The following is a 24,587-nucleotide window of genomic DNA, read 5'->3' as shown; positions in this document are numbered from 1 at the left end:
CATGGAGGAGAAGCCACGTGGAGGCAGACGGAGGAGGCAGAGGCGGGAGTGAGGCTGCGGCCACAAGCCCGGGGACGCCTGGAGCCCCCGGGAGCCGGGAGAGGCGGGAAGGAGCCTCCCCTGGAGCCCGTGGAGGGAGCAAGGCCCCGAGACCCCCGCGTCCCACACTCCCGGGCTCCGGGACCGGGAGGGGACACGTTCCTGTGGTTTAACTCGTCCCATTAGTGGTGACTTATTGTGGTAGCCGTAGGAAAAAAAAATCACAAGGGGAAGGTGATATCTAAGCCAGAATAAGGAGGGATTTCTGACGTGAGCTTCAGAAGAAGGGAGGGAGACAGGCGGGAGGGCAGGAGAGGGGGTGGGGTGCTGCCTGTTACACCCCAAGAACTGGGGCATGTTCACCCCATCAACACCTTCCTCGTGGGCCTGGCGAGGAGTGTGAATTATTCTGGGGAGGGTTGATTTACCCTGAGACGGCACCGTGGATTAGCACGGTCTCCATACCGAGGCGTGCTTAAATATACACGGGCAAATCTCACCCTCTTGCATTTGGCTTTAAAGTGCTTCCCAGATACCGGGTTTCTTTACAAATCGAACGTTGGTAGCAGCCTTGTGTCCAGCGCCTCTGTGGCACCATTTCTTCCAACAGCGTGTGCAGTACTTGTTAGCAACAATGTATCTTTCAATTAATGCGTGCACCTTGCTTTCTTAGACATAATGCCACTGCGTACTTAATAGACAATGGCAGAATGGAGGCCGGGCGCGGTGGCTCACGCCTGTCATCCCGGCACTCTGGGAGGCCCAGGCGGGAGGATCGCTCGAATTCAGGAGTTCGAAACCAGCCTGAACAAGAGCAAGACCCTGTCTCTACTATAAATAGAAAGAAATTAATTGGCCAACTAATATATATAGAAAAAATTAGCTGGGCGTGGTGGTGCATGCCTGTAATCCCAGCTACTCGGGAGGCTGAGGCAGGAGGATGGCTTGAGCCCAGGAGTTGGAGGTTGCTGTGAGCGAGGCTGACGCCACGGCACCCTAGCCTGGGCAACAGAGTGAGACTCTGCCTCAAAAAAAAAAAAAAAATAGCAGAATGGAAACATAACTTTTCTATGCACTGGAAAAACAAACAAAAAAACAAAAAAAAACAAAAAAAAATTGGTGTGACTCACTTTCCTGTCTTATTGCAGGACCGAACCCAAAATACCTCGGCGTGCCTGTATCTACTATGCGAAGATAGCATGCTTGTGGTATTTTATGAAATGATATGTTTGCTTACCGCCAAGGGCGTCAGACAAATCGAAATCTCCATCTAAGAGGAAAAAAAAAAGAAAAGAGTCAGATTAGAAATAAGGAAAGGTGAAGGCAAATTGGAAAATTATGAAGATAAAAAAAAATGGTATGATATTTTTCTGACTTTGTGATATCTGTGGAATTTAAAAGAGCAACTCTAAAGCATTTATCATGTGCTGTGATTTCTCTTCTCATCCTAAATAATTCACTTTTGTGCCTGAAAGTAAGAAGATGTTACATTTTAAATAAATGCTGAGCCTCGAGTTTAGTAGAAATTAAAAATGGGGGAAAACACAGTCATTTTGTACGTGCCTTGCTCTGAAAAAGCAGATCTTTGGAAACAGATCAGTAAGAATTTCCAATATATACTGGAGGGGGAAAAAAAAAGCACAAATGGAATAAAATCTTCCTTTTTCTTACAACTTTCCTGTAATTAACAACCAAAATATAGCTCTTATAGAGACATCATACAGCATAGAAAAACACATAATTTAAAACAAAACAAAATCTCACAGGATCCCAGAAAATGAGAATTATCGATTACGGATTTTTCTATCCTGCATCTCCGTTTTTAAATTAGGACAATTTCAGTGCTACTTCGATGTGGCTGCTGTCTCCCATGGATTGGAGAAATGCAAACTACAGGAAATTTTGGGAAAGTCCAACGGGAGGGTGAGGTTGGCTGCAGGGAGCGTTAGGGCGGGTCAGGAAGGTAATCGCTCAAATTAGCATCTGGGTTGGAAGAAACACTATGCCCCAGGGGTCTCAGGAAGTGCCGGGTGGTTGAGGGTCCACAAACACCCCACAGGAACCATGTGGACACCGGATGTGTTCGCCTTTATGTGGACATGCTCCCGCGTGTGCATGTGCAAACTGTGCTCGTATGTAGGAAGGCATGTGCACACGTATGTGTATGCACGTAAGTATGTTTGGGCATGGGTGTGCTGACGTGTAGGCGTTATGTACTCGTGGGTCTGTGTGTGCATGTGTAGGTATGTTTTATGTGTAGATGCGTGCAGGCATGTTTTGCGTGCAGGTACGCCTTGTGTGTAGGCATGTCTCGTGCATGCAGATGTGTGTGTGTGTGTGCGTGTTTGCGTGTGTGTTCCTGTGTGTGATTCCTTTGTGGGACCCACACCGGCAACCACAGTGGGGTTGTTTTCACAACCTCAGAGCCCTGAAACGGCTGTTTCTACACCCGAACGCAGGCCAGACAGAACGGATCCAGTGACACCTTCCCCCCAGCATGGGGAAGATGTCTGTCCGGTTCCAGGAGGGGAAGGCACTGATTCCCAACACCCTGCCAGGCACACGCGTGCACACAGACACAAACCCACGTAGACCTACATGTGTTCACATACCGTGTTTCCCCGAAAATAAGCCCCATAAAAGAAGCCCTGGCAGGATTTCTAAGCATGTGCACCATGGAAGCCCCACCCCGAAAACCTGCCCTAGTGAGGGGCGTGGCTATGAAAATCAGCCCTGGTGATGGGCGTGGCTATGAAAACCAGCCCTAGTGAGGGGCGTGGCTGTGAAAATCAGCCCTGGTGATGGGTGTGGCTATGAAAACCAGCCCTAGTGATGGGTGTGGCTATGAAAATCAGCCCTGGTGATGGGTGTGGCTATGAAAACCAGCCCTAGTGATGGGCGTGGCTATGAAAATCAGCCCTAGTGAGGGGCGTGGCTATGAAAATCAGCCCTAGTGAGGGGCATGGCTATGAAAATCAGCCCTGGTGAGGGGCGTGGCTATGAAAATCAGCCCTAGTTGTGGGCGTGGCTATGAAAATCAGCCCTGGTGAGGGGCGTGGCTATGAAAATCAGCCCTGGTGAGGGGCGTGGCTATGAAAATCAGCCCTAGTTGTGGGCGTGGCTATGAAAATCAGCCCTGGTGAGGGGCGTGGCTATGAACATCAGTCCTGGTGATGGGCGTGGCTATGGAAATCAGCCCTAGTGATGGGCGTGGCTATGAAAATCAGCCCTGGTGATGGGCGTGGCTATGAAAATCAGCTCTAGTGATGGGCATGGCTATGAAAATCAGCCCTAGTGACGGGCGTGGCTGCGCAGCATCTGCACAACCCGTGCGTGTCGTCGCGGAGCGGGAAAGAACACGAGCAGCCCTTCTCATCCGCCCCGTGAGAGCTCTAGTGCTCCACAGGAGAGATCGGGGCCGGTGGCTCTAAAGGAAACAGAGTTGCAAGACATTAGGGGTGGGATTCGGGGTCTGGAGAGTGAGGATGATGTTCCAGAAGAAGACGACCTCACTCTGTTTGAATCAATGTAGATGGTTGCACCGTACTTAAAAAAAATAACACATCCCCTGAAAATAAGCCCTGGGGTGTCTTCTTGAGGAAAAGTAAATATAAGACCCTGTCTTACTTTGGGGGAAACATGGTAGGAATCTGTAACTGCATTCTGGGGGGGGGCTTTATTATTTATTTCTGTATTTACTTTCCCTCTCACATATGTGTTTGTGGTGCAAGCACTTAAAACCCCCTCTCTCAGCCGTGCTCAAGCATCCGTCCCAGGCATGACTGCTAACCACACTCGCCACGAGCACACGAGATCTGTTGCCCTCACTCCTCCTGTCTAACCGGGTTTGGGGGCACTTTCCCCACGTCCCGGCTGCCCCCTTCTCCCCTCTGCTTCTGCAAGTGAGGCTGCGTTAGAGTCCACACGGAAGTGAGATCGGGCAGAACGTGTCTTTCTGTGCCGCCTTTTTTCACTCAGCATCATGTCCCTTCAGCTCATCTACATTGCTGCAAACCACAGGATTTCATTTTTTTTTTTTATGGCCAAACGGTTTTCCGCTGTGTGCATATAACACGTTTTCCTCACCCAACCACCTGCCCTCGGACAGACCCCTAGGCTGAGCGCGTGTCTTGGCCACTGTGGATAGCGCCGCAATAAATAAGCGTGCAGGTGTCCATTCCCTCCACACGCTGAGCTCACGCTCGCTGGGCAGATGCCCAGGCAGAGACGGCCTCGGCCCACACCTGTTTCGATTCCCGCCACGCTCTCTTCCCGGGAAGGGACGGGGCTGGGAGCTCTCTCGGAAGTCACCTTCCTTAGCTGTGGGGACAACTTTTAAACCTCAGGGACGATTCTGGCAAACCAAAGCAAAGCTCCTACCGGCACAAAGAGTCTGTGAAGTCCCAAAGCGCTTACTGGACTCTTTAGGAAAAAAAACAGGACTTCGTAAGGAGCAGCGAAGGCTAAATAGAAACCCAGCGACAGCAAAACCACCCACACGTGTGAAAGTAAATACAGTTGTTGTATGCTTTTTTTTTTTTTTTACACGTAGCCCTTCTGATTCCTGCAACTTCAGCCTCACGAAGAGAAGACGATCACAGACGCAATCACCAAAGAAACGAAACAAAACAAAGCAAAACAGAATGGTGCCTGGAACGTGACTCACCCCTCCCAAGCTTCAGGAAATGCCGTGAAAACAGCAAAGCAGGACTAGAAGCGTTTTCCAGAAGGTTTCCAACACAAGGGTGTGGTCTCCCCTTCTCAGACTGCCCCGTGCTCAGAAGCCACGAGGGCTCTGGGCGTGAGGAAGGGGCCCCCACTTCGCCCTCCCGCCTGCTGAACTGCACAGCCCGAGCACCAGGACCAGCTCGTACCTCCACGGGAGCAGGATCTCAGGTGCAAAGTCACAGAACTCGGGGAAAACGCAGCGTGACCTGGCACCTTCACCGGGTGGGAACCGCCCAATGCCGCCTGCACCCTTTCCAGAGAGCGCTCTCCCAGCTCTGCCGAGTTCCTGCCTCCCGCCTCCTGCACCCCAGTGGGGGCCTCTGCCCGCCCAGGTGCGCTCACTGCCTCCCCTGCCCTGCAGCTGCGGGTCCGCCATGCCTCCTGGCAGCCACTGGCTTCATCGGCTACACACGTGCTTTTCGGATGCCAGCCACAACACGTGGCCCAGATGGACGTTTCCAATGCAGTGACTGTGTGCATGTGTAGATGTGTTCATGTGTGCAAATGTGTGTGTGCATGTCTAGCATGCATGTACTCGTGTGTTCATGTGCATTACATGTGTCCATATATGTGCACGTGTACATGCATGGGCATGTGTGGGTGTGCATGTGCTCATGTGTGCGAATGTGCATTGCATGCATTGCACATACATGTGTTTGTATGTGCATGTGCATTGCATGAATGTGTATATGTGCCTATGTGTATGTGTGTGCACTGAATTAATATGTATATGTGTGTTAAACGTGTTTGTGTGTGTGTATGTGTATGCACTGCATGAATGTGTATATATGTGTGCATGGGTGTGTTGCATTGTCCATGTGTGTACATGTGCATGTATGTGTACATGTGCATTGTATGAATGTGTACATGTGTATCCGGGTGTGTGCATGCACATGTGCATGTGTGTGTTCCATGTGTTCATATGTGTGTGCACTGCATGATGTGCATATATGTGTGCATCAGTGTGTGTTGCATTGTCCACGTGTGTACATGTGCACATACATGTGTGTGCATTGTATGAATGCATGCATGTGTGTGCATGTGTGTGCACTGCACATGTGCATGTATATGTGTGCATGTATGTCTGCCCGATTTCTAGCATGGTGTCCAGGGAGGGCCACTTCCCCCAGCGCAGCCTGTCTGTCCCCACCTCCTCCACCACCCCAGAGCCACCAACTTCTCTCCCACCCGACCTCCCATCCTGGTCACGGCCGGCCGCTGGCCTGGAGCCGGGTCTCCCAGAGAAGCTTCCTCCTTGCCCCGCCCACCGGCCCTCCTGGAGGCCACAGGGACTTTGATGAGGCCACAGCTCATCCTAACGTCCCTCCCACAAACCGAGAGCCAGGGGAGGGCCCAGGCCACCCAGCCACCGAGTGACTGTCCCCCCTCTGTCCCCAGCTCCGAGCCCCGGAGAACCCCCCTCGCCCCTGCACCGAGAGCTCATCTTCCTGCCTCACTACCTCGGAGCTGGCCTCACGCCACGGTCCCCATGGGACGAGGACACCACGCTGGCGACATGCCCAGGCTGTGTCAGCCGCACTGATCCAACCCTGGGCCTTCGACCTCAGAATCCACCTCTCTGTCCGTCCTTCCCCTGCCTCCAAGACTCCTCCTGCCGGGACTCGGCACCCGACTCTCACCCTTCGTTTGCTCCTCCGGTGACTACAACCTCCTCCAGGTGGCCAATACCTAGGGCTGCTCCAGAACTCCGCCCCATACCCAGCGAGGAGGAAGGGGAGGTGGCTGCTCTCGCTCTTTCTCTCGGTTTCACGCAGAGGTGGACGCCCTTAATCCACCCCCTCCCCGAGGCGGCTTTCTGGACTGCAGACCGCCCTGGGGCCAATCTGCTGGGTGTGCGCAGAGGCCTCAAAATGCATCATGCCAGGGGCTGAAAGTCCCACTGGGGAACCAAAACCCAGTGAGTGCTCACGGCTGGCAGTCAATAAGAAGTCTCTAAATGAATCGACTCATCTCCTAACCCAATCCACTGCTGCATTCCCACGCCACGACTATTTCCAATGCATCACCCTCCCTGAGGTGTCAGCCGGCGGCCAGGGGTCTCGTGGGCTCCCGGCGGAACCCACCCGTCCGTCCTGGCGCCTGGGATTGCAACGTGGGGCTGACAGCTGGTGAGAAAACACCTTCAGACCCTGCACAGCCAGGGCTGCAACTGCGCCCACAGGAAGACAGGACGGAGCAGCCTGGCGGAGGACTCAGGTGTCTGTGTTGCACGCTCACTGCCGCGTTCAGCTTCCTGCAAACTTGCAAAGAAACCACACCCTCTGCAGAAGCCCCCAGCGCCTCTGGGGCCTCCTGCCCGCCCACGCCAGCTCCAGATGTTTCAGGGACAGGACGCTGACTCATCCGGACAAGGACGGCAGGCGTGAGTCACCCACACAAGACACTTTCTTCTGATACAAACAACAGCGATTGCTCGAATACCAGGCTGAGCCCCAGGGGGATTCCTGCTGGCCACACCCGCAGCGGTTGAGCCCCTCACCAAAGCACTCAACCACGACTCCCAGCCAGAGCCGGAATCTGAGTTCTCTGAAATGCCAGCTCGACAGCACACACGGGTGTTTCACACCGGAATAAAAAGTAGGCAGGGGGGGAAGATTGCTCAGACTTCCAGAATTTCATAGTGACAGTCACGGCGTATAATCGCACAGTAATACCAGGAGCCGGGGGTGTCATCTGCAGAGTGATTGCTGTTTTACGTGCCTGGAGAGTTCTAGATATTAATAATAAAGTTCATCTTGACATTTCATTAAGGATGCGAGAAACAGAGACCCCCCTCCCCTCTCCCCAGGGCTGGCCTCAGTGTCCCCTGCTTGTAAATGGCAGAGCTGGGACGTCCCATCCCGGCATCACTGCAAGACGTGGGGACACCCGACCACATCTCGCCACGGCCTCACCTGCCCCTGCTGGCTCTCCGAGCCCTTTTCCAAACCGCGCTAAAAACGTGAAACCAGCCGGGAGGAGGCTGAGGAGACGCGGGCGTGTGTGCTCCGTGCTCCGTGCGGACTGAGTCCTTGGACGCCAGGCAAGGGATTTGGGGGAGAAAAAGTCAGGTGCACGGCCTGCCCCGGAAACCCTTCATTCGGGGTCTGTAGGGGGGCTCAGGTGGGGTCCCCAAAGGAGGGACAGCGGTAGTGCAAAGAAAGCCCAGGGCCATGACAGCGCACGTGGGTCCCGAAGCTCTCCAGCGCGGAGGGGCTCTGAAGATTTGTTTTCGCTTTATTTAAAAATCTTAAATGCTCTTATTTTTCTGCCCCTAAAAAATGGATTGCTTCAGACACCCATATTGCCCCTTTTCCAAGAGGTGCAATTAAACCCCGGGGGCGGACGTGGAGCGGCAGGGATACAAAGTTTCCCTTAGACAGGAGGAACGCAGTTCAAGGGATCCATCTCACTGCACGATGATCATCGCAGTGTAAAAACAACGTATCCCGTGCTCGGACGCATTGTTGCCGAGAGACAGTCAACTCTGAAGGATTTTCACCACGCACACCCAAAAAACGGCAAGCCTGTGGGAATGGCACGTACGTTAGAAACCATCCCGCAGGGGATACAGGATAGCAAAGCACCAGGTGGCACGCCCTAAGTATATGCAATTTATATTTGGCAATTTAAAAAATAATCTTCCGGGGGGGGGGGAAGAACTAGCTTCTCGATCTTTAGCATCATGATAGTTTCAGAAATAACCCCTATTCCGGGGGTCCAGCTTGCTTTGCGCAAAGAAGCAAATGCGTTGTCACCTTCTGAATAATTCGGGGCAGACGCTACGGTTTGCTAGATTACACGCAAGGCCAACGAAGCCCCAAGTTAACAGAACTCCCCAGACGTGACATGTACACAAGTCTGTTAACCCCATGCGTACCTTTGAAGTTAAGGGGTGGCGGCCACCTGGTTCTCCAAAGGGACTCCGCTAGTCTGCCGTGGACAGGGACGGCCTTTGCCGTGACGGGGGCGGTTGCCGGGGGTTCTGTCTGCTTAGCTTCAAACTCATAATAAGCAGGTTGTCAAACTCACCCTCGTCTGACTGGCCGGGCTTCAGGTGCACGGAAGCGTCCGGGCTTCATGCTAAGCTAACACGGTGCAGAGATGGGGTATTCACACCTGGCTCTTTTGTGTCACTTCTTACGTATTTGGAGATGAAGGACAAATTTTCTTTTCTTTCCTTTCCTTTCCTTTCCTTTCCTTTCCTTTCCTTTCCTTTCCTTTCCTTTTTCCTGTCCTTTCCTTTTTCCTTTCCTTTCCTTTTTCCTTTCCTTTCCTTTCCTTTTTCCTTTCCTTTCCTTTCCTTTCCTTCTTCCTTTCCTTTCCTTTTTCCTTTCCTTTCCTTCTTCCTTTCCTTTCCTTTTTCCTTTCCTTTCCTTTCCTTTCCTTTTTCCTTTCCTTTCCTTTCCTTTTTCCTTTCCTTTTTCCTTTCCTTTCCTTTTTCCTTTCCTTTCCTTTCCTTTTTCCTTTCCTTTCCTTTCCTTTTTCCTTTCCTTTCCTTTCCTTTCCTTTTTCCTTTCCTTTCCTTTCCTTTTTCCTTTCCTTTCTCCTTTCCTTTCCTTTCCTTTCCTTTCCTTTCCTTTCCTTTCCTTTCCTTTCCTTTCCTTTCCTTTCCTTTCCTTTCCTTTCCTTTCCTTTCCTTTCCTTTCCTTTCCTTTTCGTTAGTGAGGGTGCACACGGCCCGAACCCGGCTCAGGGCATGGGACTCATGTCCAGGCTCGGTCCCCAGCCGAGCTCCCTCCAAACCGGTCACTGCCCTGCAGATTTGGGCGTGCTCAAAATGACCCCTCTGAAGGTCCGAGCGTCAGCAGCCCTGAGTGTCTCTGAAGAATGATGCCAAGGCTAAAAGACAAACAAAACAAAAACAAACACACACACACACACACACAAACAAAACAAAAAAACTCACACTTAACAGCTCTGCTGGTTAATTATAGTCTCATTTATTCAAAGCAGTTACTCATTATAATCTCATTTATTCAAAGTAATTATACTCTCATTTATTCAAGGAACTTATTCCATGTAACTACTTTGAATAAAGTCTCCAGGAACACTGAATTCGAGAACACTGAAATAGCAAATACTGGACCAGCGAACACTGGGTTAGCGAACACTGAAACAGGGAATACTGCATTAGTGAGCACTGAACCTCTGCTCCCAAGGAAAATACAGGGTTTCCAGAGGTTTCCAGAGCCTCTGGCCACATTTTCATCCACCAGCCACCTACATACGCTTGTTTTATGTGGGTTACTGTTTAAAGACACCTCATCGAACATATGTATTTTTGGCTCATTCACATTGAACTTGAAGCCGACAGTGCTGTGTAACTCGCACCAAAGTCCATCGTCGCACACGGGTATTTCCCGTGTGATATGCAGGGCATCTTTGAGCGCCGCCGTGTGTGAGGACTTTGAGACAGTGAAATCCCCAGGCACTGCGTTTAACATCACAAAGCACAAAAATGCAAGAAAAAGGCAGCACTCGATAATAGACCAAACAAGGACTCTTGTGCACAGCACGAGTCAAACAAGAAGATAGCTGAGACCCCGTGCTATCACGCAACTCAACTTTTTTTTTTTTTTTTTTTTTGCTGTTCTTTGCATGCCCGAGAATGCCCAAAGTATTGACTTGGGGTCACGGAATTGGGGCCTCTCCGCCTTCCTCGGCCCTCTGCTTGGATCCTCTACAGGGCTATGAATGCTTATCCCTTCTTTTCCAAACCTGGAAAACTCCTATTCATCCCCCAAAGCCCTGGGAGAGAGTACCCCTCCTCCAGGAAGCCCTCCATCATCACCTCTCCCTGCCCAGCCTGAAGCCCTTCACAAACGTCCCAAAAGGCGATTTGTGTAAGCACACCACGGTTTGAGAAGCGTGGCTTACAGACAGCCCCTTGTTCTAAACTCCATCAGCACATTAACATCCACCCTCAGGGTTTTCATAAGTCCCCACACCCAGGCCAGCTAACTCAGAAACCCTGGAGGTGAGGCCCAGGCATCTCTAGTGCTAAGCGTACCCACCAAAGAAAACAAAAACAAAAACCCCACACTCAACAGCTCTGCTTATTAATTAATTACAGTCTCGTTTATTCGAAGTAGCTGCGTGCCACGAAGTCCCCAGGAACCCTGCATCAGCGAATACTGCAATAGCAACTACTTGGACTAGCCAATACTGAAATAGGGGACCCTGGATCAGTGAGCGCTGAATCAGGGAATACTGAACCTCTTCTGCTCCTCGGGAAACACAGGCTTAGGTTTCCAGGGCCTCTGCTCATAGCCCCATCAGCCAGTCACCTACACACGCGTGTTTCATGTGGGGCGCCGTTTGAACACACCTTACTGAACGTACATGTCTGACTCGTTTTGATGCAAAATGCAATGGCCAACTCTGCAGGCCCCCTGCTCCTGCAGATTGTCACTCCCTTTATTCCCCTTAACCCGGCTTGTCTCTCTGCTCTTCCCTTCCCTGCCCACGACAGCCTCGGCCCCACCCACCCACTCTCCCTGCACCCCGAGCACACAGGGCTCTTCTGCAGGTGCCTGTCACTGGGCAGCGCTCTGAGCGAGACCCTTCAGGGTTTAAATGCACACTCCTCCTCAGTGCTAGCCGGGCTGCCCGCCGCCTGGGCCCTGCAGCCCCCACGGCGCCCCGAAATGCACGGCAGCTCCCTCTGCTCCTCCTCCAGCCGACACCCTCCCCACTCTTCTACATCCGGCTTCCTCTCTCTCTGCTCACTCCGGGAACCTCGGGGGCCCGGGGAGGACCCCTCTGTGTGGGGCCCTTTCTGACCCTCTGGGGGGTGGTGTGTGGTCCCCACTCTCTGCCCACTGAGCATCCAGGACTTGCATCCATAAAGGGGGCCTTTATGCCAAAAGTGACGCGATGATAGTCACCTCCCGGCAGAGAGGCGAGGTCAGGGACCGGGTGTGTCTTTTCTGTGCCCCCCCCCCCACAGGAAGCAGCACTGAGAATGCAGATATCTTTCACATGCAACCTGTGCTGGCTGAAGGAGTGCATGAGGGAGCCAGGGGCCAGGTCAGGTGATACAGGTGGGTGGGTGGGTGGGTGGATGGATAGGTGGATAGGTGGGTGGGTGGGTGGACAGGTGGGTGAGTGGGTGGGTGGGTGGACAGGTGGGTGAGTGGGTGGGTGGATGGAAAGGAGATGGATAGGGGGGTGGGTGGGTGGATAGGTGGGTGAGTGTGTGGGTGCATGGAAAGGAGATGGACAGGTGGGTCAACAGATGGGTGGATGAATTGATGGATGGATGGTGGATGGATGGATGGGTGGAAGGATGGGAGTCTGAGTGGGTGAGTGCATGGATGGGTAGATGGATGAGTGGGTAAATGAATTAATGGATGGATGGATGAGTGGGTGATTGAACTAATGAATGGAAAGATGGGTGGATGGATGAGTAGGTGGATGAACTAATGGATGGATGGGTGAATGGGTGGATGGATGGATGAGCAGGTGGTTACTTGGAAAGGACAACTAGGATGTGGAAACAGTGAGGAGTGGGTGGGTGGATGAATGGATGGGTGGATGGATGGATGGGTGGATGGATGGATGAGTGGGTGGATGAACAAATGGATGCCTAGGTGAGTGGGTGGATGGATGGATGGATAGATGGATGAATGGATGGGTGGATGGATGGATGAGTGGGTGGATGAACAAATGGATGCCTAGGTGGGTGGGTGGATGGATGGATGGATGAGTAGGTGGATGAACAAATGGATGGCTAGGTGGGTGGGTGGATGGATGGATGAACAAATGGATGGCTAGGTGGGTGGGTGGAGGGAGGGATGAGTGAGGGATTGAGTAGGTAGGTGGATGAACTAATGAATGGGTGGATGAATGGGTGTGTGAGTGGGTGGGTGAACTTACAGATGGAAGGGTGGGTGGGTGGATACATGGGTGGATGGATGGATGAATGGATAGATGAGTGGGTGAATGAACTAATAGAAGGATGGGTGGATGGGTGGAGAGATGGACTGATGGATGACGGATGAGCAGGTAGGTGGATGAACTAATGAATGAGTGGATGGGTGGGTGGGTAGATGGGAGGATGGAAGGATGAGTGGGTGGATGGATGGATGAGTGAGTGTATGAACTAAAGGATGGCTGGATGGGTGGATGGATGGAAGGATTAGTGGGTAGATGAACAAATGGGTGGATGGGTAGATGGGTGGGTGGATGGATGGATGGATGAGTGGGTGAATGAACTAATAGAAGGATGTGTGGATGGGTGGGTGGGTAGATGAAGTTATGGGTCGGTGGATAGATGGGTGGATGAACTAATAGAAGGATGGGTGGATGGGTAGATGGATGGGTGGATGGATGGATGAATGAACTAATAGAAGGATGTGTGAATGGATGGGTGGGTGGATAGATGAAGTTATGGTGGGTGGATGGATGGGTGGGTGGGTGGGTAGATGAAGTTATGGTGGGTGGATGGATGTGTGGATGGATGGATGGGTGGATGAACTAATAGAAGGATGGATGGATGCGTAGATGGATGGGTGGATGGATGGGTGGATGAACTATTAGAAGGATATGTGGGTGGATGGGTAGGTGGGTGGGTAGATGAAGTTATAGGTGTGTGGATGGATGGATGGGTGGATGAACTAATAGAAGGATGTGTGGATGGGTGGGTGGGTGGGTGGGTAGATGAAGTTATGGGTGGGTGGATGGATGGGTGGATGAACTAATAGAAGGATGTGTGGATGGGTGGGTGGGTGGGTAGATGAAGTTATGGGTGGGTGGGTGGATGGGTGGATGAACTAATAGAAGGATGTGTGGATGGGTGGGTGGGTGGGTAGATGAAGTTATGAGTGGGTGGATGGATGGGTGGATGGATGGATGGATGGATGGATGGATGGATGAACTAATAGGACGTGTGGATGGATGGGTGGGTGGGTGGGTAGATGAAGTTATGGGTGGGTGGATGGATGGATGGATGGGTGGGTGAACTAATAGAAGGATGTGTGGATGGGTGGGTGGGTGGGTAGATGAAGTTATGGGTGGGTGGATGGATGGGTGGATGAACTAATAGAAGGACGGGTGGATGGGTGTATGGGTAGATGGGTGGAAGGATGGATGGACCGGTGGGCGCTTACTTGGACGGCGGGATGCACGGACAACTGGACCATGGAGACAGTGAGGGTGTGGAGAGGCCTCAGGAACTGGTCTGAGATAAGACTGTCGCTGACACGGGACACCCCCTTTCCCATCACGCCCCCCTCGTGGTGAAGTCAGCCATCCCCCAGGCCCCACAAGGCCACACCTGGAGAGCTCTGTGCCACCCACACGTGCAGCCACCAAACCCCCGAGCCCAGCAGCCGCAGCGGCCCGACACCCGAGCGACCGGACGCGTCACCACCCACACCTTCCCCCACGCTGACCCCACGCCCGCTGCAAACCTCCCCTCTGAGGTCTCTGAGCTCAGCGTCTCCTTGGACCAAAGAAAGGTCTTAGGGTTCAGCCAAAGACGAAAGAACAGAGGGAGCTCCCCGCGCAAAATGCACCCACAGCGCAGACGTGAGGGCGCAGACGTGAGGGTGCAGCCAAGGAGTCGTGGACACGCCCAGGCAGGGGGAACGAGAACAGAAAGTCTGGTGAAAGCAAAGCTCGGTGACTCTTGACGACCCACCGCACACAAAGACCTTCTCGGGGACTTTTTGAAGCCCTGACACAGCCTCGGCCCCTAAAACGCCACGAGCCGGGCAGAGTAGCTGAACCTGGGCAGCTGCTGATGTTTCCAGGCCCCCCCGGGGGACCCTGCCGTGGGGCTGAAGCTCAGACCCTCGGAAGGATTGCTGGGCAGGTTGGGGGTTTGGAGCCATCATCCAAGTCAGGAGTCAGGAACAAAGAAGGGATGGGCAGTGCTGATCCCGGTGTGGTTGGTTTTAGCCTGGGCTCCGGGTAATTCACTTAATAGAACTGGTTTCCTTTGCAATTTTATATATTCTCATTAAAAAAAATATTAATAATCTGAGACAGGGGAAAGTGAGGAAGGGGGGGTCTTTGGGGCTCCCCAAAATGCCCCAAGGAGTTCCAGGGAGCAAGCCAGCAGTTCAGGGCTCTTGCATTCGTCTGGGAAAGCTGCCCGAGGTGGGAGTATGGATCTCAAAATAACAAAGCAGTAATGCAGAAAGCGGCCAGGGTCGGGAATGATTTTGGGGGGATTAGCTCAACACGACTTACTAATGGATCAGACGTGAGAGGAAGGAGACGGCAGGAGTGGCAGGTGACGCTTCGGTTTGAGAGTCCTGGGAAATGGTCCTACCATAAGAGACAGCAGTAAAGGAGGGGAGATGTGGGCTGAAGAGAAAATAGTGAGACGTTTTGGATGGGGAGCGTTTGAGATGCCAGGGATGCTGGATCGGCGATTTCCTGCCTAAACTGAACCTGGGGAGAGATATTTGTGGGGGTGGGGCGTGGGGGTAGTTCCAGGTTCTCAGGAAGTGGTGAGAGAAGCTTTGTCCCTGCAAACCACAGCCCGGCCGAGGCACGTCCCAGTGTCCCCGTCCGGCTCTGCTCAGCTCCTCCTCTTGCCGGAACACAGAGTCTGAAACCAGGCGCCTGCCCCACGACATGCTCACGACATGCTCACGGCCTGAGTCCGCCGGCCGCTTGCTAGAGCGATGAGGTAGCACAAGTGTCCAGTGGGTTGCCCGAGGAGACAGGGCGTGGCAGCTCCCTGTCGTGCCTGTCTGTGGGAAGTCATTCTGCTCTGAGGGAAGACCTGAACCCCGAGGGGCTCCACCGTCGTGGCTGCCCGTTGGGGTCCCCGGGAGACACAGCCACTCATATGCATCTCCTGAGCACTGAGACCCAAACCCTTCCTAGCTCAACCTCCCCACGTCAATTAAATCCCCGGCAACTGTCACCATGGTGTGTGTGTCCCTGCATCTGGGGAGATACATTCTGCCCTGTGTAAAAAAAAAAAAAAAAGGGCACCGTGTTATCTCATACCGTGTTTCCCCGAAAATAAGCCCTACCCATACAACAAGCCCTAGCAGGATGTCTAAGCATGTGCACGATAGAAGCCCCACCCCGAAAATCAGCGCTAGTGATGGGCGTGGCTATGAAAATCAGCACTAGTGGTGGGCGTGGCTACGAAAATCAGCCCTGGTGGTGGGCGTGGCTATGGAAATCAGCCCTAGTGATGGGTGTGGCTATGAAAATCAGCCCTAGTGATGGGCGTGGCTATGAAAATCAGCCTTGGTGATGGGCGTGGCTATGAAAATCAGTCCTGGTGGTGGGCGTGGCTATGAAAATCAGCCCTAGTGACGGGCGTGGCTGTGCAGCGCGTCTGCACAACCCGTGCGTGTCGTCGCGGAGCGGGAAAGAACACGAGCAGCCCTTCTCATCCGCCCCATCGTGAGAGCTCTAGTGCTCCACAGGAGAGATCGGGGCCGGTGGCTCTAAAGGAAACAGAGTCGCAAGACATTCGGGATGGGATTCGGGGTCTGGAGAGTGAGGATGATGTTCCAGAAGAAGACGACTTCACTATATCTGAATAAATGTAGATGGTTGCACCGTACTTAAAAAAAAAAAAAAAAAAAAAAAACACATCCCCTGAAAATAAGCCCTAGGGTGTCTTGTTGGGGAAAAACAAACATAAGACCCTGTCTTATTTTCGGGGAAACACGGTATTTACAACCACGCCCAAGTTGTCTCCCAAAAAGAGGACAACTGCCGACAACAGCAGCAAGAGAAGCTCGCCGGCGGCATCTGGGCTCTGGCTGTATTTATTTATAAAATCTACAAGCCTGCCAGCCCGCCCGCCCTAAACACAGCCTCATGTGTTTCTCCTCTGTCCGTGGGCGGCGCAGGTCCACCGTGTTCCTGCGGAAACCCATGCATTTCCCCGGCACCTCCCCTGCCCCGGATCGATGCTTTCCACCAGGGTGCACTTAGATCAAGATTGGGAAGAGCAGAAACACACGGAATGCTCTGGGATGAGTAATGCATTCCCCCCTCTGGAATGCGACGGCTCTGGTCTGCCTTGTCCACTCCCTGCTCAGGAAGGACTGTTAACCAGTGAAAAGTTAATTGCCGTTTAAAAAGAAAAAGAAAAAAAAAAAAAAAAAAGCACCCCCGGAAGAATGATTTTTCTCTCCCAAGAGCCGCAGCTGACCCGTGGTCACTTGAAGGTGCTTGACGTTGTCGCTCTAAGTTGGAAAAAGCAACCTCACGATCGCTCTCTCGGGCCTGTCCAACTGCCACGCCACCACGCAGTGATCAACACATTTTCTCTGTCAGCCCAGCCAGACAGCGGGGGGCCGGAACAAAAGCGCGGCCCGCAGATGCTGGCTGAGCGGGGCTTTCCTGCAACCCGGGGATGCCTCTAGCTCAGGACCACGCGTCCCATTTTCTTCTGTTCCCGGCGGCCGGCCGCAGGCTGAGTGCACAGCCCCTTCCAGCGAGGCTGGTTTGAATCTAACTCGGGGGAAAGGGAATAATAAGAAAGGAAGTTCCTGGTTTCCGGCGGAGGGGACGTTTTCAGGGTGCACGCCTGGTGAGAGCAGAGGAGCAGGAATGCCGGGGACACTGACTCACTCACTCTGCAGCAACCCCGGCGGCGGCGGACTCCCCACACTGGCATGCACCCAGCCAGAGAGCACCCAACAGGAAATTCGAGAAGAGGAAGTCCTTCTGGTCCCCGGAGAAGTGAGAAGATACTGTTAGTTATGCAGACGCAAAGAGAAATTTTGGTTGGTTACTGTTTTGCAGCCACGCCGCCAAACAGTGAAGGGGCAGGCAGCCCTGGACTTTAAGAGCCCGGAGATAGTGACTCACCAAGAGTGCAGTTATTATCAGCCAGCTTGCTAAGTAACTACCTTCCCCCAGCTTGCCGTCCTTGGACACTCACAGCCCTTTGCCTTTTATCTTATCACTTCTGTAAACATTGCCAGGTTTTTGCTGTAGAGAGTCAAGATGCTGGAATGCCAAGCCACTTGCTTGAGAACTACTCGTTCCCTGGGTATTTTCCATGCATGTGTAAAATACACACGTTAACACACTTCCCTCTGCTTTTCCTGTGTTCCTCTATCTTTGGTTACAGGGAGCCCTGAGAACTAACAACTTCAGAGAGTTGAGAAAAGAAAAAAAATATATATATATATATTATATATATATATATATATTGCTCCTCTTCAACACTCCCAAAAGACACCTCAGCCTTACTAATTCACCATGTCTACACCTCGCCAATAACATGTGATTCTTTCCCCCTAAAAGTGTGATTGGAAAAAAAAAAAAAATCTCAGCAGAATTAAATCCCCTAAGCTTCACGGGAGTGGCAGGGAAGTCTAACTCCACCAGGCAAAAGAATATCTGAGTCAGAAAAAAAAAATTCCAGATAGTAGGAATCCCGAAATGCCACCACGCTTCCTAAACTTAGCTGAACGGGTGAAAACAATTCTATCAGCCGCATTCCTGTCTAAATCGCAGCGTGCAACCAGGAATATCTAAGTGCAACCAGGAATATCTATACTAACCTTCGGGAAGGAATCGGTTTAGCAAATATGCAAGCGAACAAAATCATGTGTTTTAATATCACCTCGTGTGAAAGCTTCCCAAGCGGAGAAAAGAGAAAGAGCCAGAAGCGGGCAGTTCAATGAAAAGCAATTAACTTCTATCAGAGCCAAACAGGCGAGAACAATAAAACCCACTTCCTCTGCCCAGTCTGCAGAAATGGCTCATAACGATTTTCACAGACACCCACGGGGGGGGGGGGGGGGGGGCATGAGACCACAGCTACCAAGAAACTGGGAAAAAAAAATGCAGCCCACGTTGGCAAGGGAATCCCAGAGAGACAGGGCATTCAATAGATGTCAGCTCACGTGGGTGTTTGGAGTTTTTCAGAGACCGGCAGACCTCTGCTGCCTGCCGGGATAAAACGGCCTTTGCCCCTGGCTCAGTGCACAGCCCTGGCAACAGCACCCTGCACCCATTTCTAAAGGATCCCCGAATCTGGGTTGCTTTGCAGTGCGTAATAACGAAAAGAGGAGGGCTGAATCAACAGCACCACCGCTGCAAATACCAAACACTGGGGGTTTTCCACCCTTAAGGCTGCTGGCATTTGCAACCAGATTAAGTCCTTGGGGTGGGGACCTGCCATGCCCTATGGCACGTCCAGCAACCCGTGGCCTTGGCCTTGGCCGCCACCCTGTCTGCATCCAGCCTGCTCTAGCTCACACCTGCTCCCCCGGGGATTTCTGAAGATACCTGTGCACACGGGGCCCCGGGGGAACCCCAACGTTCTGGAACCAGGCCAGCGCTGTGGGCACTGGCGGGAAGACCCACTCAGGGCTCAAGGAGCTTTTGTGGCTGGAATGGAAACGGAGGCAAACACAGGCACAGCCTATGGGAGGGTGTGTGTGCAGCTTCCCCACCTAGAAAATAACCTCCCCCTGGTGAAGCCACCCCCCACACACACCCCACGCACCCCCATGTCCTTACTGAACACGTCCACAACCCTGCAGTCCTAAACACAGCTCGTGCAGAAATCCCCCGGCTCCAGGCAGGCTAAGGTTGTTTGTTGTGGGTTTAAAAATAGTGAAGTGGCTTGTTTGGGGGCACAAAGAATAAAAGGCCGTCCAAGTCCCCCCCTCCCCATCGACGTGGACCCCCAGGCCTGCCTGCCTGCCAATCTGAAACCCCAGAGTTTCCAACCTCCAGCCAGGCCCTCACATCCACCAAGACTCACCACCACCTGGCGCCCCCTGAGCTCTTTGGTGATGGCTCAGTGGCCGGTTCTTCCTGCCCTGTCTCCTGTCTCCTTCCCCTAGAGACTGACTCCTTGGGAGACCAGAACCGCCTGGAATGTATTTCTCTGGCGCCAGGCACACAGTAGGTCCACAGGAAGAAACCAATGCATGAAGGATGCATGAACGGTGCAACCAGACAGACACACGGAAAACCGTTCCAGCACGCGCCATGGGAGCAAACGCCACTGATGCCAACCGACAGGGGAACCCCTACGCGGAAATCTTGTCCAGGTGGCTTCCGGCCAGAGCGAAGGAAGGACATTTAGGAAGGAAACGGGAGACAGGAAGCCCCACCTGGGTCCTCCGCCTGCTACACCGGCTGTAAATTACTCCAAGGTGTCCCCCCAAGGCGCACACTTCCTGCTCTCTAACTTTTACCAATTTCTAGGATTGCAGGAACGCCTCTTAAAAGTGTGCAAATCCTTCCTACAAAAAAAAAAAAAAAAAAATACAGGGCTCCTAACCTAAGCTCAGGGCTGAACCAGAGACTATTATTAACACACACGAGCAGGAACATTTAAGGGCCCCGAACCGGGCCTTGTCCACCCTCCCCAGAGCTGGGCATGCGCGCTTCTCATCCCTAAATTCAGTCCGCCCCCCACCCCCTCCATAAGGCCAGACCTGCGACCACCCCCACTCCCCACCCCCGCCCCGCAGCCGGCTTGACGCTCTGCCCAAATTAAGGAGCAAAAACTGCACCGGTCAGTGGAAAAAAGTAAGTTAGAACATACCACTCGCAGCTGGGATTTATTTTTTGTTTTGTTTTGTTTGTTCATTTCTGAAGGAGACCGAAAAAGACACCCCTAGTCACCATCACAAATAAACAGCCCGGGTTCGCCACGGGCCGTGTGGGGGTCACGGGGCATTTTCCTTCTCTTGATACTTTATTTTTTTTTCCCCTGCGCTTTCCGAATTCCGCACCGCACCTCGCAGACAGTTGGCTAAGAACACGCCTCTCGGTGCCGCGTCTGTTTCCACGAGGGCCCGGCGCCCCGCACGCCCCTGGCACATACGCGCCAAGTATTTTTTTGTTTTTAACGTTTGCAGGGCCCCAAGTTTGTTTTTCTAACTTTTCTTTCCCCTCCCCGCCGCCGGGTCGCAGCGTTTCCAAATTTAGGCCCCGGACTGCAGGGCGCGGCTCCGGGCGGCCTGCGCGCGCCCAACAAAGAGCGAGGTCCCGGATCCCTTGGAGCGGGGAGGACGCGGTGGGGACGGGGGTGAGGGGAGCTGCCAGGGGGCGCAGAACCGAAAGAAAGTCGCCAGAGTTGGGGCGAGGGGCGGTCGGATGTCACCCGTCCTCCTCGTCTCTCCCGCTTTACAAGTTTGCGACCAGGAGAACAAATGCTGACACTTCCAACCTGGAACGCGTCCAGCCCAGCCCGGGAAGACAGCGGGGCCGCCTCCGCGGGGCGGTGGCCACCCGCAGGGACAGCGCGTCCCGCCGGCCAGACCCTCAAGGAGCGGAGTCCCGGGTCCCCGGCGCGCCATCTCCTTCCCCGCGCGCGCTCCCGGACGCGGATTCCCCGGGCCCGGCCCAGCGAACCCTGTTTCCTCCCCACCCCCGCCCCCTGCCCCCCACCCTCCCGGCCCGGTCCTCCGCTCACCCGGGGCGGCCACCAGAGCGCCAAGCAGGCCCAGGAGCAGCAGCGCGAGAGCCACCCAGCGCGCCATGGTGCGCGCGGTGCCTCGGAGGGACAGTCCCCAGAGTGGTGCGCGCGGGCGGCCGCAGCGGGACAACCCCCCCCACCCCACCCCACACACACACCCGGGCGGGGCGGAGCCGCGGTGGGGGTGGCGGTTGGGGAGGTGCGGCCCCGCCCCTGCTGCGCCTGCGCCCGTCCCCGCCCCGCCCTGCCCCCCTCCGGGCGCGCAAACCGGCGTGAGCGCTGGACTTGGCCCCCTGGGTGGGCAGATGGCGCAGACCGCGAGCAGGGGACAGGGTCCTCCCTTCGCTGGAAAGTATGGCCCGCCCTCCTCACTCGCCCCTAGCCGGGGACCCCAGGGCGGCGCCAACGGTGAGCAAAGTGAAACCCCCCCACACACACACAACATTCTCGGGAAAGTGTGGGCGCTCGTCTCTCTACAGACCCCGTAACCTACCTATACCCAAGTGAAGCCACTTCCCTTCTGGGCGCCCGTCCCCGCCCGCCCCTAGAATCCCATCCCCACCTCCCACCGGGGATCAAATGAAACTCTTCCCGGCTCTCCGAAGACTGGGGGCCGCCTCTCCCTGCGGCTAACCGGGCGCTCTCTGGGGCGCAGGGGGTGGAGAGCGAATGGAAATTCCTTCTCCGCTCAGGACAGCGCGGGGCCCCCAGCCCACGGTCAGCAAACCCCCCCCAAAGTGCACTCCGGGGTAACAGAGCCTTGGGGGGGGGCGCGCAGCGGGGAGGGGTGGGGTGGTGGGGGCTTCTTCGAGTAGGGGACCAAAGAAGGACCTTCCCCTCCGGAGGCAGCTTCTCCCTGCAGGCCCCGGGGCCAGGGAGGGGGCCAGTGGGGACTCGTGGTCACAGCGGGGGAGACCCGGAACACACCTCCCACCCCTATCCGGGCGCCAGGCCCCCCGCCTGGTCCTGGTGCTTGGGCGACTCGCCCCACAGTGGGCTCCGAGTCCAGACCCCCACCCCCACCCTGGGCCACAGCTGCCTGCGGATCCGCTGTGCTCTGCCCAGACTACACTGTTTTTTGTGTTGACCTATTAGCCTAAAATTCTATCCGTTTGCCTTCAGGAACAAATGGATAGAACAGTGGAACGGCATTAAAGCCCGGTAAATATTCCTGAATATCGCTGCGTCCCACCCCCACAACCCTGACCCGTCTGTTGGCCAACCCCTACCCCTGCCAACACCTGTCTTCTGCTTCCCCCCATCCCCTATACGGCCCCCCCCCAAGCCACCTGCGCCCCTGGGGCAGACACATGCCACACCCAAGGGGCTGGCCCTGCTCTCAGCCTGCGGCCCAGCACCTGCCTCTACTCTCTGAATGATGCCTGCCTTACTAAGGCAGCAGTCTGACCTCACACCTGAACGCAGGAAGACGGCTTTTCCTTGTCCGGGCGGGCCTGTGCTTTGGAAGCATGACCATAAAATGCAGCTTTTTTTATTTTTTTCATGGAAACACTGCCTTGGGAAGGGTCCACTCTTGGGGGTAACCTGGGTTGCCTTCTCAGCCGGAGCCCTTTTCCCCCTTGATATGTTTCCCTCCCTCTGATCCTCTGCCAGTGAGCACTTTCTTTATCCCTGGCTGCACTCTTGGGTTGAGGCCCCATACAATGCGTGGACCCGAGGTGAGGGCAAAATAGGACGACCTCAGGGGCTCCTCTTGTGCAGCAAGGGGAGGGTTGGAGCTGCTGCAGCCACTTTGGCACCATGAGGTAAGTCAGCCTAGGATGAAGCAGAAAGCGCGGAAACCGGGGTCTTCATGACAACTCAAAACTCCGGAGCCTCCTCCCTCCCTGTGAATGTCTCAGTTCCTTTCTATTAGCTCCAAAAGAAAGGCCCTACCTGGCTCCTCTCCAACCTCTGGCAGTTGGTCCGCACTGCAGCTGAACCTTCCCCGCCCCGCCTGTCCGTAACATTCCAGAAGAGTCTGGAGGCTGGGTGCATTCCGTCAGGGAGTGCACAGGTTGCTATCCTCAGCCGTAATAACTGCACATCATTGCTCTCCGGATGCCAGGCTTTGGGGCTTTTTTATTTATGTTCGCACAGAGAGGCATTTGGAAGACTTCTGCTCCTAACTCATTTAGATGCCTCCTGGCCTTTTTTCTTCCTCTCTCTCTTTCTTTCTTTCTTTCTTTCTTTCTTTCTTTCTTTCTTTCTTTCTTTCTTTCTTTCTTTCTTTCTTTCTCTCTTTCTCTCTTTCTCTCTTTCTTTCTTTCTTTCTTTTCCCAAATGCCACCTTCCCTTGGCTCAAAATACTAATTTCCATAATATTCTGCAGACACTTCAAAACTGGGTTCAAGGAGCTCTGGCTTGCAGAATGAAAATGAAATCAATTGCAAAAGCCTCCTGCGTCCTACCCAAATGCCACAGGGAGTGTCTTTTAAGGCTGCCCCGGAGGCCGAGGGAGGGGGGTCAGACTCAGTGCTGGGGGAGGGGAGCTCCTCACTGCTGAGTGTTTTACCAGGGCAACCTCAGGAAATGACCCAAGTCTGGCCATTTGCAACAGCCCCAAGGAGTCATTTTGCAGCCTAATCCCTGGCCAACCCCGGTCTGCGGCTGGGACCCTCACTCTCTCTCTTCAGTTTTTAAGGATTAATCTATCTCACTTTGGACTAGTCACACTGAGCTCTGCAAACCGCTTTATAGACCGTGTTCCCCCGAAAATAAGACCTCCCCACAAAACAAATCCTGGCAGGATGTCTAAGCCTGTCTAAGCCATAGAAGCCCCTACCCCGAAAATAAGCCCTGGTAACGGACGTGGCTGCGCAGCGCGTCTGCACAACCCGTGTGTGTCGTCGCGGAGCGGGAAAGAACACGAGCAGCCCTTCTCATCCGCCCCGTGAGAGCTCTAGTGCTCCACAGGAGAGATCGGGGCCGGCGGCTCTAAAGGAAACAGAGTCGCAAGACACTCAGGATGGAATTCGGGGTCTGGAGAGTGAGGATGATGTTCCAGAAGAAGACGACTTCACTGTATTTGAATAAATGCAGATGGTTATACCGTACTTAAAAAAAATAACACATCCCCTGAAAATAAGCCCTAGGGTGTCTTCTTGAGGAAAAATAAATATAATGCCTTGCCTTATTTTCAGGCAAACATGGTATGTATACTCCATGCACAGACAGCCTGTGGATATATTCTTCCTGCGTGAGCGTGCTTATACACACACACACACGTGCACACACACATGCACATTACAGACTGGCCTCGCCTCCCGGTTTCCCGAGGGGACCTTTAGTTTCCTGCCCACGGATGCGGCTTTGCTTGCTGACCTGGGGAATGCGTCTAAATGCACAACTGCAGAGCCCAGGGTAGCAGGCGTCGAAAACCAACTGCCCAACCCAGAGCACGGAACTCCGGGAGCAGAAAGGAAAGTCCCGGGGAAGG

At 53.8% G+C, this 24,587-nt stretch overlaps 1 protein-coding gene across 2 annotated transcripts in view; it reads right to left on the bottom strand.

The window, feature by feature from the left end:
• Positions 1-21,310, bottom strand: part of CD99 (CD99 molecule (Xg blood group)) — a 48,692-nt gene extending 27,382 nt beyond the window's left edge. Inside the window, exons 1-2 of one of the 2 annotated variants that reach the window (XM_075999218.1) lie at positions 21,146-21,310; positions 1,277-1,309 (exon numbers count right to left, since the gene is read on the bottom strand). In XM_075999218.1, coding sequence (XP_075855333.1) covers positions 1,277-1,309; positions 21,146-21,212 — 100 coding nt within the window. In that variant the 5' untranslated portion in view covers positions 21,213-21,310. The remainder of the gene's footprint in view (positions 1-1,276; positions 1,310-21,145) is intronic. The other variant, XM_075999217.1, reaches the window with a different exon arrangement.
• Between the last annotated feature and the right edge of the window lie 3,277 nt (positions 21,311-24,587).

Source organism: Microcebus murinus, chromosome X (assembly GCF_040939455.1).
Source record: "Microcebus murinus isolate Inina chromosome X, M.murinus_Inina_mat1.0, whole genome shotgun sequence".
NCBI classification, from domain to species: domain Eukaryota; kingdom Metazoa; phylum Chordata; class Mammalia; order Primates; family Cheirogaleidae; genus Microcebus; species Microcebus murinus.
Note: the sequence above shows the minus strand (reverse complement) of the source record. Positions and strands in the feature narration are given on the sequence as shown.